We start from the raw sequence: 17,034 nt of genomic DNA, 5'->3' as shown, positions 1-17,034 counted from the left end.
AATACAGATAGACCTAACACACATCCTTGGTTTAATGGCAAGTAGTGCCCCATGTAAGACAATATAGTAGATCAGGTTTGTCTTTAGCTCTTCTTCCTCTTATTAGTCAATCTTCTTTATCTTCTTCTATTCCGTCCCTCCATTCTCAAAATATGTAGCTGAGAAGATCTCATCTGTCAACTAACCATTGATAAATGGGTTTAGTACATAATGTTAAGGAAAATATTATAAGAATTTTCAATAAGATATTGACATAATACAAATTATTTGTATTAAAAAACAGAATAAGAACTATTTCCAATATTAGTCCAATGACAAAACTTTAAAAGTTTCCTCCCATTCTATTACTTAGCTGATATCTCTAAGGCATTACTTTGATCACTGTCTTCTAAAAATTCTGTACTCTCTGGTGTTTGAGATAGTGCCCTTTCTTGGATCTGCAACTACTTTTCTTATCTTTAAATTTCACTTTCTCAAAGGGACCTCATTCACCCACATGGTCTCATATGCTATTGAAATACAAGTTTCTATCTCTAGTCTGAACTATTTTTCTGATTTCTATAACTATATACACATCCCCATGTGGAAGTTCCACAGAAAATTCCCTAACTCAGGAAGAATCCAATCACATAAATGAGAAACCTGGAAGTCATCTAACACTCCTTCCTTTCCTGGTCCCCTCATACATTATGAATAACTAAGTTCTACTAATTCTATTTTCCCAATAACTTTCCAATTTGCTCACCTCTTTATTCCAGTAATCTTGCTACTGCTACTCATTATTCTGTCTTCTGTTACTGCAATAGTGAGAAGAGCAAGTTTATTGGAAAGATGAAGTCAATTTTGGAGATGTTGAATTTACATACTAAGGGACCATATGAACCTGAAAAATGAGGGTGACTCAGTAGAGGGAAATGGAACTGAGCAGAAGATAGAAATTTGCTCATGATCAACTCAAAAATTTGGAAGCATGGGTGTAAATTTCTCAGAAAAAGAATAATAAAAGGGAATGAAAAGGATGATGAAGAAAACTTGAGGAACAATATTTAAGGTGATGGAAGGAATATAGGAATCTTAGATATAGGGAAAGAGCAGGAAAATAGAAAAATCATGACAGAAGCACCACTGATGCAAAAGATAAGAGGTTTCAAAGAGAGTGTGGTGGGCATTGACAAATATTCCTGACTGAGTAATATAAATATTGAAAAGAATCCACTGGCTTTGTCAGCTAGGATACTTGGGTTGTTACTTATTTTCATGTCTTGAAAATAGTGTTACAATTAACATGTTTATAGGTATGTCCTTGCACAGATGTATGAGTGCATTTGAATGTTTAATTTCTAGAAGTGGAAATGCTGTGCCAGAGAAGACAGACATTCAAACTTATAATAGATAACACTGCCATCCAAAAATAAAACTCTAATTTGTATTCCCACTTCCAGTTTATGAGAGTAGTGGTTGATGCAATATATAGTGAAGAGTTAGATTCAGAAGTGACTATGAAAAGGAGTGGGTAAAGTAGCTGGCAGGATGATTCCAAGGTAGTAATTCATACAAATAGTATTAAGACTAATTAATGCTCTGTGTTGAAAATACAGTCACATGAAGTCAGTACAATTTGGTAAAGTGGTCTTATATCTTCAGGATTAGGAGTTGTTTAGGATAGCCTGAAGATTGTTTAGGGGAGGTAAGTAGACTTGAGTCACAAGAATAAAACCTGAAATTCAAAACCACAGTTGATTTCATATTTAAGTCACATTGTATTTGATAATTTTGAATGGTTTTTGACAAGGTGTCTTTTTATATTAATAGCCATATACTTAACTAGACCTTCTGATGGTAAGGGAGACCATGAACAGACTAACTCACTATATGAGAGGCTGAATTTGTGGTTCTTCACATAGTAAACAGTAGCAATATAGAAGGAAACATTTATGGATGTATTTTGTGTGTGCATTTCATGTACGTGATAAAGAAAAAAGCAGATTGTGATATTACCCTTCTTTCTTTTCTTTTCTCTTTTCTTTCTCTCTCTCTCCCTCTCTCTCCTCCTCCCCTCCATTCCCTTCTCTTCACTTCCTTTTTCCTTTCCCTTCTCCTTCCTTCCTTCCTTCTTTTTCTCTTTTCTTTCTTTCCTCCCTCCTTTCTTCACTTCCTCCTTCCCTCCCTCCCTCCCTCCCTCCCTTGCTGCCTTTCTTTCTTCTTTTCTTTTCTTTCTTTCATTTTCTTCTTTTTTGGCCCACAGTCAACAGAAGCATGGAGTGTTGGCTCATATGCTGTTGATTTGTAGATTTCACTCTACTGAGGATCCTGAAACTGTAGATAAAATTGTTCAACTTGTTTTACATGAAAAGCTGCAAGATGCTGTAGGACCCCCTAAAGTAGATCCTCAGTCAGTTAAAATTAAAAGTAAGTTAATTTCTCTTATTTTTCTTTCATAGAACAGCTTCATGTTAGGTTTGATCTTGGCACTTATTAAAACATTTTTTTTGATGTCCTTTAATTCTGGGGTCTTGCCACCAACAGTACATTTCTTTGGAACTAAATTTGTCCTAATGAAGTATTTTAATTTTTAAAACTACCCTAAACTTAGGCCTCCCATGCAAGCTTTTTATTAACTCCTTAGCAGTTTTCTTTATATTACACTTTATACTTTGGCTATAGAATCCAATTATAAGTGAAGAAAATGGCTTTGTATTTTCTTCTTTTTCTTGTTGCTTTCATTGTATGTTCTGAGGGTGTGGTATATGGAAAGGTTCATGCCATTTACACATTTGTTTTCAAATGTCATTAATATACCTTGCTATACTTTCTTCCCTTAAACTTTTCACCAGTGAAACATTTATAATAAACTTATTTTTGGTATATTTACAACTATAAATGAAAAATTTAGGTAGATTTTTGTTGTTCTTGTTGTTATTGTTTGTAGGGCCACATGGGACAAAACAAGTGATGATAGGTCCTCACATTTAGAAAATAAGAAATATGAGATCCTCAGTGGAAATTAAGATCTGGCTAAGGGCTGGGTCATATGTTACAGAACAATGAAGGTCTATAGAAATACTATGTGGGCACAAGTATAATGTTACATTTTCTAGAAGTTACATTAAAAATAAAAATAAACATGTAAAATTAATTCTCAATAATTTGTATATTCAACCCAATATGTCCAAAGTATTATCATTTAAACAAATAGTCAATGTAAAAATTATTCATCAAATATTTCACTTTTTTTTGTAGTAAGGCTCTGGAATCTAGTGTACATTTTATACTGATAGTACGTTTCAGTTTAGACTAGCCACACTGCAAGAGCTCATTGGCCACATGTGGCTAGTGGATACAGTAGTGGATATGGTAGCACTGGAAACTAGAGAATAGGGGACAAGTAGAGAGAGTGAATACAAACTGCTAATATAATATCTGATAGATCTAAGTAGATGCCTAAATTGATGGCCAGCCAACCCGCTTGCTTAGGAAGGAGGCTTCAGTAGTCAGGGACAGATACATAATTTATGCACCTTAGCACAAAATGAAAATGCTAGACCTGTTTTCAAAAAGCAAGAAAAAAGTGCTGTTAAAAGTACAAAGATATAACACTTTTCTTTCTTCCCTGGTCTCGCTCTCGACTTTCCATGGTGTTTTCATTTGCTGATTATTGTCATTCTAAGAGAAAAAAATTAAATTTGTAGATTACTAATATGAGTTTAATTGTTTATATCATGCAATGTCGATATAAATGCATATATAAGTACATTTAACTTGTATTTCAAATCATGGAAATTATGCAACTGTATTTCGTAGCTTATACATACATGTTTTTCATTTTTGCCTCAATGGAAATAGTACAAAAGGCTAATGGCTCTTTTTATTTTCCTGGTTAATATGAGAAAATTCTACCAACACTCTCTACCTTCAGCTTATTGAGGAGTGAGGAAGGACTAGAAGGAAAAGGAGATCTGGATTTCCCTATCTTTCTCTTTCTACGTTGTAGTTTTCAGCAAAAGTTGTTGGCTAATACACAGAAGTAACAGAAGCAAGAAAGGATATGGCAGGATCTGTTGTTCATTTGTGTTTATTAGAATGCTATTGTCTTTTCTATGGGTTCTAAGCAAGTTTTGGTTCAAACAGAAAACATGGCCTCCAAGGCATGTCAGTCCACCTCTGCTTACTTAATGGAAGGGATAGCACACTTACCTTGTACTTGCTTTGAGTCTTGCTGAACCCCTGTGGATTGTGGGTCCACTAGAATTCTGATTTCATAGGGAATTGTGAATGATATATGCCAATGGAGTGGAAAGAAACTATGGACACACTTATTGCACATATCTTGTCTGCCAACACTATGATCTATTATCCTATTGAACTTCATTTTCAAAACACAAGTTACAAGATAAAATTATTAAGAATGTCAAGTGAGCAATAGCAGAGCATTGTACCAAGCACAAGGCCATTGTGAGTGTGAGACCCAGTGCAGATGTATAAGTCACACATGAAGCCAGCCTTGTCAGTGCTATCAATACTCAAAGCTTGACATTTTCCTAGGAAGAGCTTGAGATAGAGAACAGGTTATTTGAAACAAAGAGATCAGAGGTGGTCCTTTTAATATTAACTGAGACTAAATTGTAAATTCTTCCTTATTTTTGCCATTTTCCCCACAAGTAGCCAGAATAAATAAAGTCAGAAAGAAGGCCTTCTAGAATATAGATTTCCACTTCATTCATACTATTAAATACTAAAGAAAAAAATTAACACTAATATTTTTGCATTTAGAGCATCCATCCTTCCATGTACAAAGAATAGTTTTGGTCTTTAGAACTCTGCTGAGTCAGAAAGTTTGAGCTTAGAGTTTTATGTATCTATTAGCTGGGTTAGTGTTTGCATAGGGTTTGAGACTGACTAGTGAGAAGTCAGCAAGCTAAGAAGTCATTGGCTGGAGCTAAATGACAATTTGAGTGCAGACTGTCTTTTGAAATTTGACTTCAAAAGGGGTAACATTGTTTTTAACTGTGAGTGAGTACAGATTTATGGAGATGCTACTCAGGTGTGTTATACAAATGGGACTAGGCTTATGAGCTCAATGATACAATCTGAAATAATGGTTAATAAAGGTATTATTACATTTGGGGAATTAATACTGTGGTTTAGAGTAGTATTTCCCATGGAGGGGCTGTGGACTCTCTGCATCTTATTTACTGGTATAAAATCCAAATTCTTGGGCGTCATTACAAGCTACCGAATTAGAGTTACTGGGAAGGCAAACAGGAGTTTCATTATAAATATGCTTCCTATGTGACTCTTACCCACATTAAAGTTTAACACACCGTTCACATTCTCTGCAATGTGATGATCATCCTATGTCTATGACAAGCTATGTTGCCTTCTTTATAATCTAGAGATACTGTTTTATAATAAAATTAAGCAGCCTTTTAGTATTTGAAATACTCGGAGGCATAGTGTAATTCTGATGTGCTGACCCTATTTGCCATTTCTGTGTGTTTCAGAAATCAACAAGACAGAAACAGACAGCTATCTAAACCATTGTAAGTTTAATATTTATTAAAATAGCATTACCTGAAGGTAAAAAGCTAACACTATAAGTCATTTAGGTTTACTTTGTGTTGATATCATAGGGACAGAACACATAAAGTTTGATTAATTTGTGTACAGTTCATGGTGCTTTATCATATCTCGGAGATACATTTTATTAGTAAAGGATAGCAAAATTGAGATAACTTTGGAGTGGATGTATGGGTGCCTGTGGCAGATGTGTAGTGGAATTGAGTTGTACAGCTGTTAAAGAAGAGGCAAGAAATGTTTACTTATCAATGTTCTGTTTGTAGATATCTATAAGATAAAACAAATCTATACATTGTGTTTTTCAGCTAGAGGCAGAAACTCATTGTCACTATATCCTAGATAAAATCTTCTTGATGTTATTAATCCTATGGATTAATACGAAAGTGCAGGAAATTATTGGGTCGTGGAAGAGTCACAGAAAGTGCAGGAAATTATGGGGTATATTTTAATAAAATTACTGAAGACACATAGATAATATCTTCACCTATATTATAAAAGTGCTGAGTCTAGGCCTAGCACTTTTCTTCTCCTATAGCCAAGTATGCCACCATGATTTACAGTATACATTCAATAGTTATGGGGTTGTTGCACATTACATTTCTCTTAAAAGGTGGAAAAATATGTGCTACTCACCAGCTCATATAGTTGGTTAATTTCTAAAATCAACTAAACACAAAACCAAAAGATAATCTCATTACCTAAATAGCATATATTCTCACCACCAATATTTATTGGGAACCTACCATGTGCTAGCACTGTGTTAGACAACAGGCATTCCAAATGGATAAGATATAATATCTCTACCTGAAGCACCTTATACTTTAATGGGACTAGGTGCATGAGACTAATTCATGAACACATCATTCTTAAACAACACTTCTCAACCAAGGGAAATATTGTTGGCCAAGCTATCATGCCCCACTGTGGCATTTTTGTCATGAATATAGGGGGAGGGCTACTGGCATCTATAGTGGATCTACAGTATATAGGCCAAGATCTTGTGATGCACAGGGCAGCCCCCTACAACAAAGAATTAAATGGTTCAACATGTTAGTGGTGCCAAGGTTGAAGAACCCTGTCATAAACAATGTCAGTATGTATACATACACATAAGCACACATACAGAGTGTGTTTGTTATACACATAAGCACACACACAGAGTGTATTTGTTACTATTATTATTTTGGAAGCACCAAGAAAGTAATAACTAATCCAGATTGGAGACAGGGGAGTTAGAGAAAGCATCCTAGAGAGGTAACAACTGATACAGATTTTACAAAATGAACAGGAGTCAGCTAAATAAAACATTACAGTTTACAGAAAGGTAAGAGCATGAGAAAACATTTGATACTTTTGGAGCACAAAGTAGAAGAAATATGGGACATAGTAACACAATTTGATGTGCAAAACAACTGCTAATTAATGCACCCACCAATGCACCCACCCTCTCTCTTTTGCAGGCTGTGGAACACGAAGAAGTAAAACTCTAGGTCAGAGTCTCAGGATCGTTGGTGGGACAGAAGTAGAAGAGGGTGAATGGCCCTGGCAGGCTAGCCTGCAGTGGGATGGGAGCCATCGCTGTGGAGCAACCTTAATTAATGCCACATGGCTTGTGAGTGCTGCTCACTGTTTTACAACGTAAGTCTTGAAGCTTGAGAATGATTGGGAGTGAACAAAGTGCACTGGGTTTTGGCAAGAAAATACCTCATGAATTTTGGGAGATATGAGTTTAGCATAAATTAAAAGTAATGTGTATATCACAAACGACTGGATCATTTGTAAACATTAGTAAGAGATTTTAAAGTCTGGAAATGGAAATGGAGTCAAAGTATATGTAAATAAATAATCTTTTGATAAACACACAATAGTTTCTCAAAGAAAGCAGGAATTTTAAAGTCATTTTTGGATTTGAATTTGCTGTCAAACAGGAGTGCTCTATCTCTGCTGAGTACCTTAATCAGAGATGGAGTCTGGATAGGTTGTAGGTTTGATCCTAAGGGGGAAATTTCACATGGTAAGAAAAAGAATTAAATACGAAGAATTATGTAATGAAGATATGAAGAATTTGGAAGTAGCAAGTTGTATAAATGAATAGATTGACTAATTATATTGCAAGAAATGGAGGACCCTTCAATCTATTGTCAAAATGTCTATAGTATATAAAATAATAATACTTTGTTAAATTATTATGTGGACTTTTTGGTTTTCAGAGAAATGTGTATATTTCTGGGTGGGGTACATGAGACACATAGAATATATTAATTTCTCTTATTCTGTACAGGGTACTTTCCATAGGTCTCTTGGAGTCATTAATATACAGAAAAATCAAAAAGCCCTAGCATTTGGAGTGGATGACTTGGCATATGGAGCGGCATGTATATTATAGGAAATGGTGGCTTTTTCACCTGGTCAGAACCCTGAGCCTTATTCTCAAATTGGAAAGAGTTCTATACATCCAAACTATAAAAAGAAAAAAAAAATCTACACCTGTAGACTAAATTATTTAATATAAATTATTCGACTGGTAGCATGGTAAAAAGAAATTTATTCTTCATTTTTTTCTCCCCAGATATAAGAACCCTGCCAGATGGACTGCTTCCTTTGGAGTAACAATAAAACCTTCGAAAATGAAACGGGGTCTCCGGAGAATAATTGTCCATGAGAAATACAAACACCCATCACATGACTATGATATTTCTCTTGCAGAGCTTTCTAGCCCTGTTCCCTACACAAATGCAGTACATAGAGTTTGTCTCCCTGATGCATCCTATGAGTTTCAACCAGGTGATGTGATGTTTGTGACAGGATTTGGAGCACTGAAAAATGATGGTGAGCATCGGAAGAGGAACTCAAGTAAAAGTTAAATTGGTATTTTATGGCATTTAAACAATGAAATGCCATTATGCCAAAATATGTTAGTTGTGTGGTCATGTGACCTGGACCAAGTCAGGCCCTAAAAGTGAAGTAAATAACTTGGAAGGCACAAAAATTCCTTCCTGCCTAAGTTAATATCGAGTAAATTGCTACTACTATATACTACAGTCATAGTACTGCTAAGATGTCTGAAAAAGCAAATATGTCTCCTAGCCATGAACTTTCTTTAGACAATTAACCAGTTTAGAGATTAGCAATCAATAATATACCCAATTCTGAAGATTGGAGAATCATAAAGCCACCATTCTCCCCTACTGAAATTTCCTTGTAATCTTAACAATGGAGTGGACATTATTTAGATAACTTGTGGTTCTTTCCTAGGCACCCAACTTTTTGCTCAAAGTAGTTAGGAACAAATTATCTTCCCAAATATTATTGTTCTAAACATATGTAGTCTAAGATTCTGTATCACTACCTTTTTTTTTTTTTTTTTTTTTTGAGACAGAGTCTCCAGGCTGAAGTGCAATGGTGCGATCTTGGCTCACTGCAACCTCTGCCTCACAGGTTCAAGCGATTCTCCTGCCTCAGCCTCCCCAGTGATTGGGACTACAGGCGCCCGCCTAATTTTTCCATTTTTAGTAGAGACAGGGTTTCACCATGTTGGCCAGGCGGGTCTCAAACTCTTGGCCTCAGGTGATCTGCCCTCCTCGGCCTCCGAAAGTGCTGGGATTACAGGTGTAAGCCACCGCACCCAGTATCCCCCACTTTTTTTTTTTTTTTTTTAAGATGAGGCTTCTTTCTGTCCCCCAGGCTGGAGTTCAGTGGCTCGATCTTGGCTCACTGCAACCTCTGCCTCCCGGGTTCAAGAGATTTACCTGCATCAGCCTCCTGAATAGCTGGGATTACAGGTGCATGCCACCACCCCCGGCTAATTTTTGTATTTTTAGTAGAGACAGGATTTCACCATGTTGGCCAAGCTGGTCTTGAACTCCTGGCCTCAAGCGATCCTCCAATCTCGGCCTCTCAAAGTGCTGGGATTACTGGCGTTAGTCACCGTGCCTGGCCTGTATCACCATCTTATTCCTAATCATGAAACATTTTCTTCAAGTTTATAAAATATATGTATGTCTACAAATACAAAGACTTTTTTTCTTTTAGGTGACAGTCAAAATCATCTTCGACAAGCACAGGTGACTCTCATAGACACTACAACTTGCAATGAACCTCAAGCTTACAATGACGCCATAACTCCTAGAATGTTATGTGCTGGCTCCTTAGAAGGAAAAACAGATGCATGCCAGGTAAACAGTTTTGCCCATTAGTATGTTGTGTAATTTTTTGTTTACTTTTCTTTGAAATAATTATATATCTACAGGAAGTTGCAAAGATAGTACAGAGGAGTCACAACATCTCACCCAGTTTTCTCCAATGATTACATCTCACATAACTATAGTTCAATATAAGATCTGGGAAATTGACAGTCGTACAAAGTATGTGTCTAATTCTATGGCATTTTGTCACATCTGTGGATTTGTGTAACCACTACAGTTAAGATGAACTATTCTATCACCACAAAGACCTACCTTTTTCCCTCCTCCTACTATCCCTAACATCTGGCAATCACTAATTTATTCTCCATCTCTATAATTTTTCAATTTTCAGAATGTTATATAAATAGAGTAACAGTAGCTTTTTAAACAGAATTTAATTTTGGATCATCTATTGGTATTTTTGGCTTTTTTTTGTAGAAAAATTTTAGTGGTTCCTTTAAGTTATATATATGTATATATAAATATATATTTATTTATATATACATACATAACATCACTGTCTATGTGTATTGAAATTTTACTAGTTTTGGTGGAGTATAGAATAAAAAACTTCCCCTTAAATCCCTTTGCTTTTCCCTCTTTAATATTAAACATTAACAAATATAAACATTAAATATTAATAAATATAAATATTAAATATTTGCTTTATATTTTGAGAACGACAGAAGACAATGTTTTGCTTCAACTGTCAAATGTAATTTAGAAAACATAAGAGGAAAAGGAAAGACTATTTACCTATGGATTTCTTCTTTCCTCTTTCCTGATTCCTTTTTTAAAAACAGTCATTTCTGTTTTAGGAACTTCTTTTAGCCACTCTTTTAGTATAGGTATGCTGGTGAAAAATTCTCTTAGATTTTCTTTGTCTCTAAAAGTCTATTTCTTCTTCATTACTGGAGCATAATTTAGCACTGACAGTTCTTTTCTTTCAGCATTTAAATCATTGCCTCTGTGATTTCTGCAAGGAATTTGCTGCTATTAGAATTATTTTTTTCCAATAGATGAGGTGTCATTTCTTGCTGTGTTCAAGAGTTTGTCTTTAGTTTTCAGAAGTTTGATTATGTATCTTGGCATGGATTTCTTTGGGCTTATCCTGTTTGAGGTTTGCTCAGCTTTTTGAATATGTAGATTTATATCCTTTGTCAAGTTTGAGAAATTTTCGGTCATTATTTCTTAAAATACTCTTTCAGTCCCACCTTCTTTCTTCTTTCCTTCTGGAACTCTAACCACAGCAATGTTTACTCTTTTATTATAGTCCCAGAGTTTCCTAAGCTTTTGTTTATTTTTTTTGCACCCTAGTTTCTCTCTGTTTTTGAGATTGGGTAATTTCAATGTATCTTCAAGTTTACTGATTCTTTGCTCTGTCTTCTCTATTCTTATGTTAAGCCCATCCAGTGAGTTTTGAATTTTGCTTATCATATTTTTTAGTTCCAGGGTTTTTCTTTGTTTCTTCTTTTTATATTTACTATTTCTTTGTTGACACTTCCTATTTCTTTTCCTTTGTTTTAAACATGATGGTAATTGCTCATTGAGATGTATTTATGATGGCTGCTTTAAAATCTTTGTCAAATAATTTCAACATTTGTGTTATCTCAGTGTTGGTATCTGTTGATTGCCGTTTCTCATTCAAGTAAAAATTTTTATATTTCATTGTATGATGACTGATATTCAGATATATGCTGAGCATCTAATTATTATTTATTCTGTTTTGTTGTTGTTGTTATATCATGCATTTAAATTTATATTATTTTATTTAATTAATTACTTTGCTTCTTCCAACTTTTATTTTAGGTTCAGAGGTTACATCTGCAGGATTGTAACATGGGTAAATTGTGTGTTGCTGGGGTTTGGTGTACAAATTATTTCATCATGCAGGTAGTAAGCATAATAACCAATAGGTAGTTTTTGGTTCTCATCCTCCTCCCACCCTCAACCCTCAAGTAAGCCCCAGTATGTACTGTTCCTCTCTTTGTGTCCATATGTACTCAATATTTAGCTTCCACTTATAAGTGAGAACATGAGGTATTTGGTTTTCTGTTCCTGCATTCATTTGCTTAGTATAATGGCCTGTGGCTGCATCCATATTGCTGCAAAAACCATGGTTTCATTTTGCTTTCTGGCTCCATAGCATTCCATGGGGTATATTTACCACATTTTCTGTATCCAGTCCACTGTTGATGGACATTTTAGGTTGATTCCATGACTATTGTGACAATTGCTGCCATGGACATATGCATACATGTGTCTTTATGGCAGAACAATTTGTATTCCTTTGTGTATAATATACCCGGTAATGGGATTGCTGGGTCAAATTGTAGTTCTGTCTTAATTTCTTTGAGAAATCTCCAAGCTGCTTCCCACAGTGGCTGACCTAATTTACATTCCCACGAGCAGTGTATAAGCATTCTCTTTTCTCCACAACCTCAACAACATCTGTTGTTTTTTTGACTTTTTAGTAATAGCCATTCTGACTGGTTTGAGATGGTATCTTATTGTGGTTTTTAATTTCCCATTTCCCTGATTAGTGATGTTGAGCATTTGTCCATATGTTTGTTGGCTGCTTGTGTGTCTTCATTTGAGAAGTGTCTGTTCCTGTCTGTATTAGGCTGTTCTTACACTGCTATAAAAAAATACCTGGGTCGGGCATGGTGGCTCATGCAGGTAATCTCAGCACTTTGGGAGGCCAAGGGAGGTGGATCACTAGAGCTCAGAAGTTCAAGACCAGCTTGGGCAACATGGGGAAATCCTGTCTCTGCTAGAAATACAAACATTAGCCAATGTGGTGGTGTGTGCCTGTAGTCCCAGCTACTTGGAAATTATGAGGCAGGAGGATTGCTTGAACCCAGGAGGTCGAGGCTGCACTGCACCCACTGCACTCCAGCGTGGGTGACAGAGCAAAACCCTGTCTCCAAAAACAAACAAACTAACAAAACCAAGTAAACAAAAAGCCAATATTAGGTAATGTATAAAGAGAAAAGGTTTAATTGGCTTATGATTCTGCAGGCTTTATGGGCAGCATGGTGCTGGCATCTGCTCGGTTTCTAGGGAGGAAGCTTACAATCATGGCAGAAGGTGAAGTGTGAAATGGGAGGGAGCAGGTACATCACATGGTGAAAGCAGGAGCAAGAGGGATAGAGTGGTAGGAGAGGTGCCATACACTTTTAAACAATCCGATCTCACGAGAGCTCACTCACTATTGCAAAGATAACTACAAGCCGTGAGTGATTGGCTCCCATGACCTGAACACCTCCCACCAGGTCCTACCTTCAGCATTGGGGGTGACAAAGCAACATGAGATTTGGGCAGGGATAAATATCCAAATTATATCATTCTGCTCCTGGCCTCTCCCAAATCTCATGTCTTCTCACATTGCAAAATATAATTATGCCTTCCTAACAGTCCCCGAAAGTCTTAACTCATTCCGGCTTTAACTAAAAAATTCAAAGTTGGCCAGATGCAGTGGTTCACACCTATAATCCCAGCATTTTGGAAGGCCAAGGTGGGTGGATTTCTTGAGCCCAGGAGTTTGAGACCAGCCTGGGTAACGTGGCAAAACTGCATCTCCACAAAAAAAAAAAAAAAATTAGCTGGGCTTTGTGGCATATGCCTATAGTTCCAGCTGTTTGGGAGGCTGAGGTGGGAAGATTGATTGAGCGTGGGAGGTTGAGGCTGCGTTGAGCTGTGATCGCACCACTGCAGTCCAGCTTGGGTGACACAGAAAGACTTCATCTCTGGGAAAAAAAAAAGTCTGAAGTCCAAAGTCTCATCTGAGATAAAGCAATTCCCTTCCACCTCATCAATCTGGATTTCACTGTCGATGTAACTATCAGCATTTTGGTCACAACCATTTAACCAGTTTCTAAGAAATTTCAGACTTGATCATATCTGTCTTCTGAGCCTTCAAAATTCTTCCATCCTTTACCTGTTACCCAGTTGCCAAGTCGCTTTCACATTTTCCAATATCTTTATAGCAATGCCACACTCATAGTTACCAATTTTCTGTGTTAGGCTGTTCTTGCATTGCTATTAAGAAATATCTGAGGCCGGGTAATTTATTAGAAAAGATGTTTAATTGGCTCATGGCTTTTCAGACTTTATAGTAAGCCTGATGCTGGCATTAACTTGGCTCCTAGGGAGCCATCAGGAAGCTTATAATCATGGTGGGAGGTGAAAGGGGAGCAGGAACATCATGTGGTGAAAGCAGGAGCGAGAGAGAGAGAGTGGGAGGAGGTGCCACACACTTTTAAACAACCAGATATCGTGACAGTTCACTCGCTATTGCAAAGACAGCACTATGCCGTCAGGGATCCGTTACCCAAACAACTCCCACCAGCCTCACCTCCAGCAATGGAGATTAAACTTCAACATGAGATTTGAGAGGGGACAAATATTCAAACTGTATCTATATTTTTTTCCCCCATTTTAAAAGGGAGTTGTTTGTTTTTTGCTTGTTGATTTGTTCAAGATTTCTTAAAGATTCTGGATATTAGACCTTTGTCAGATGCATAGTTTGCAAATATTTTTTCCTATTCTGTAGGTCATCTGTTTACTCTGTTAATAGTTTATTTTGCTGTGCAGAAGCTCTTTAGTTTAATTAGATCCCAGTTGTCAATTTTTGTTTTAGTTGCAATTGCTTTTAGGGTCTTTGTTATAAAAGCTTTGCTAAGGCTGATGTCCAGAATGGTAGTTCCTAGGTTTTCTTCTAGAGTTTTTATAGTTTTAGGTTTTACACTTAAGTATTTCAACCACCTCAAGTTGATTTTTGTATATGGTGAAAGAAAGGGGTTCAGTTTTAATTTTTTGCATATGGCTAGCCAGTTATCCCCAGCACCATTTATTGAGTAGGGAGTCCTTTCCCCATTTCTTGTTATGGTCAGCTTTGTCAAAGATGAGATGGTTGTAGACATGCAGCTTTACTTCTGGCTTCTCTATTTGGTTCCATTGATCTATGTGTCTATTTTTTTTGTACTAGCACCATGATCTTCTGGTTACTATAGCTTCGTGGTATAGTTTGAAGTCTGGTAGTGTGATGCCACCAGCTTTGTTTTTTTGTTTAGGATTGCTTTGGCTATTAAGGCTCTTTTTTGGTTCCATATAAATATTACAACAGTTTTTACTAATTCTGTGAAAAATGACATTGGTAGTTTTATAGGAATAACATTTAATCTGTAAATTTCTTTGAGCAGTATGGCCATTTTAACAATACTGATTCTTTCTATTCATGAACACAAACTGTTTTACCATTTGTTTGTGTCAACTATGGTTTCTTTCTTTTTTTTCTTGAGACAAGGTCTTACCCTGTTGACCAGGCTGGAGTGCAGTGCCACAACTATAGTTCACTGCAGCCTTGAACTCCTGGGCTCAAGCAATCCTCCCACTTCAGTCTCCTGAGTAGCGGGGACTATAGGCATTCACCACCACACATGGCTAATTTTTCAGATTTTTGGTAGAGATGGAGTCTTGCCATGTTGCTCATGCTGGTCTTGAACTCCTGAGCTCAAGCAATCCTCCTGCCTCTGCCTCCTAAAGTGCTGGGATTATGGGCATCAGCCACTGTACCTGGCCTTCAACTATGATTTCTTTCAGCAGTGTTTTTAATTCTCATTGTAGAGGTCCTTCACCTTCCTAGTTAGCCATATGTCTATGTATTTTATTCTTCTTGTGGCAATTGTGAATGAGATTGCACTCTTGATTTGGCTCTCGGCTAAGATGTTATTGTTGTATAGAAGTGCTCCTCATTTTAGTACATTGATTTTGTATTCAGAAACTTTACTGAAGTTGTTTATCAGTTCTAGGAGCCTTTGGGCAGAGACTGTGGAGTTTTCTGGGTGTAGAATCATATCATTTGTGAAGAGAGATAGTTTGACTTCCTCTCTTCTATTTGGATGCCTTTTATGTCTTTCTCTTGCCTAATTGCTTTGGTCAAAACTTCCAGTACTATGTTGAATAACAGTGGTGAGAGTGCACATCCTTGTCTTTTCTGGTTCACAGGGGAATGCTTCTAGCTTTTGCCCATTCATTATGATGTTGGTTATGGGGTTGTCGTAGAAGGCTTTTATTATTTTGAAGTATGTTCCTCTGATGCCTAGTTAGTTCAAGGTTTTTTTCTTTTTTTTCTTTTTGAGACAGAGTCTCGCTTTGTCACCCAGGCTGGAGTGCAGTGGTGCGATCTCAGCTCACTGCAACCTCTGTCCCCCAGGTTCTAGTGATTCTCCTGCCTTAGCCTCCTGAGTAGCTGGGATTACAGGTGCCAACCACCATGCCTGGCTAATTTTTGTATTTTTAGTAGAGATGGGGTTTTGCCATGTTGATCAGGCTGGTCTTGAACACTTGACCTCAGGTGATCCACACATCTCGGCCTCCCAAAGTGCTGGGATTACAGGCATGAGCCACCGTGCCCAGCCATATTTATTTATTTTCATATGTTGAACCAGCCTTGCATCCTAGAAAATAAGACTACATTACTGTGGTGGATAAGCTTTTTGATGTGCTGCTGGATTTGGTTTGCAAGTATTTTGTTGAGGATTTTTGCATCAATGTTCATCAAGGATATTGTCCTGAAGTTTTCTCTTTTTGTTGTGTCTCTTCCAGGTTTTGGTATCAGAAAAACACTGCCTTCATAAAATGTGTTAGGGAGGCTTCTCTTTTTCTAGAATTTTGGGAGTATTTTCAATATAATTGGTACCAGCTCTTCTTTATATATCTGGTAGAATTTGGCTGTGAATCTCTCTGTTCCAGGGCCTTCCTTGTTGGCTGTTTTTTTAAAATTACTGGTTCAATTTTGGAACTCATTATTTATCTTCTCAGGTATTCAATTTCTTCCTGGTTCAATATTGGGAGTTTGTGTTTCCAAGAATTTATCCATTCCTTCTAGATTTTCTAGTTTGTGTGCATAGAGGTGTTTACAATCATCTTTGAAATTTTTTGTAAAAAATATTTCTCTTCCCTTTGGCATTTCTGATGGTGCTTATTTGAAAGTTCTTTCTTTTTTTTCTTTGTTAGTCTTGCTAGCAATGTATCAGTCTTATTTATTCTTTCAAAGAACAAGTTGTTTGGTTTCATTGATCTTTTATATGGATTTTTGTGTCTCTATTTCATTCAGTTCAGCTCTAATTTTGGTTATTTTTTGTCTTGTGCTAGTTTAGGGGTTCACTTACTCTTGTTTTTCTAGTTCCTCGAGGTGTGATGCTACATTGTTAATTTAAGATATTTGTATCTTTTCGATGTTGGCATTTTGCCTCATAAACTTTCCTGT

General features: G+C 36.6%; 1 protein-coding gene and 1 pseudogene across 2 annotated transcripts in view; one reads left to right on the top strand and one right to left on the bottom strand.

Annotated features, from left to right (window-relative positions):
- Positions 1-17,034, bottom strand: part of LOC100983151 (UDP-glucuronosyltransferase 2B15-like) — a 230,293-nt pseudogene that overhangs the window by 181,905 nt on the left and 31,354 nt on the right.
- Positions 1-17,034, top strand: part of TMPRSS11E (transmembrane serine protease 11E) — a 50,129-nt gene that overhangs the window by 21,761 nt on the left and 11,334 nt on the right. For both annotated transcript variants that reach the window (XM_057302091.2, XM_034958713.4), the window contains 5 exons: positions 2,246-2,409; positions 5,502-5,540; positions 7,038-7,215; positions 8,147-8,406; positions 9,610-9,752. In XM_057302091.2, the coding sequence (XP_057158074.1) occupies positions 2,246-2,409; positions 5,502-5,540; positions 7,038-7,215; positions 8,147-8,406; positions 9,610-9,752 (784 nt within the window). The remainder of the gene's footprint in view (positions 1-2,245; positions 2,410-5,501; positions 5,541-7,037; positions 7,216-8,146; positions 8,407-9,609; positions 9,753-17,034) is intronic.

Source organism: Pan paniscus, chromosome 3 (genome assembly GCF_029289425.2).
Source record: "Pan paniscus chromosome 3, NHGRI_mPanPan1-v2.0_pri, whole genome shotgun sequence".
Classification (NCBI taxonomy): Eukaryota; Metazoa; Chordata; class Mammalia; order Primates; family Hominidae; genus Pan; species Pan paniscus.
This window is presented reverse-complemented; position numbering and strand designations above follow the sequence as displayed.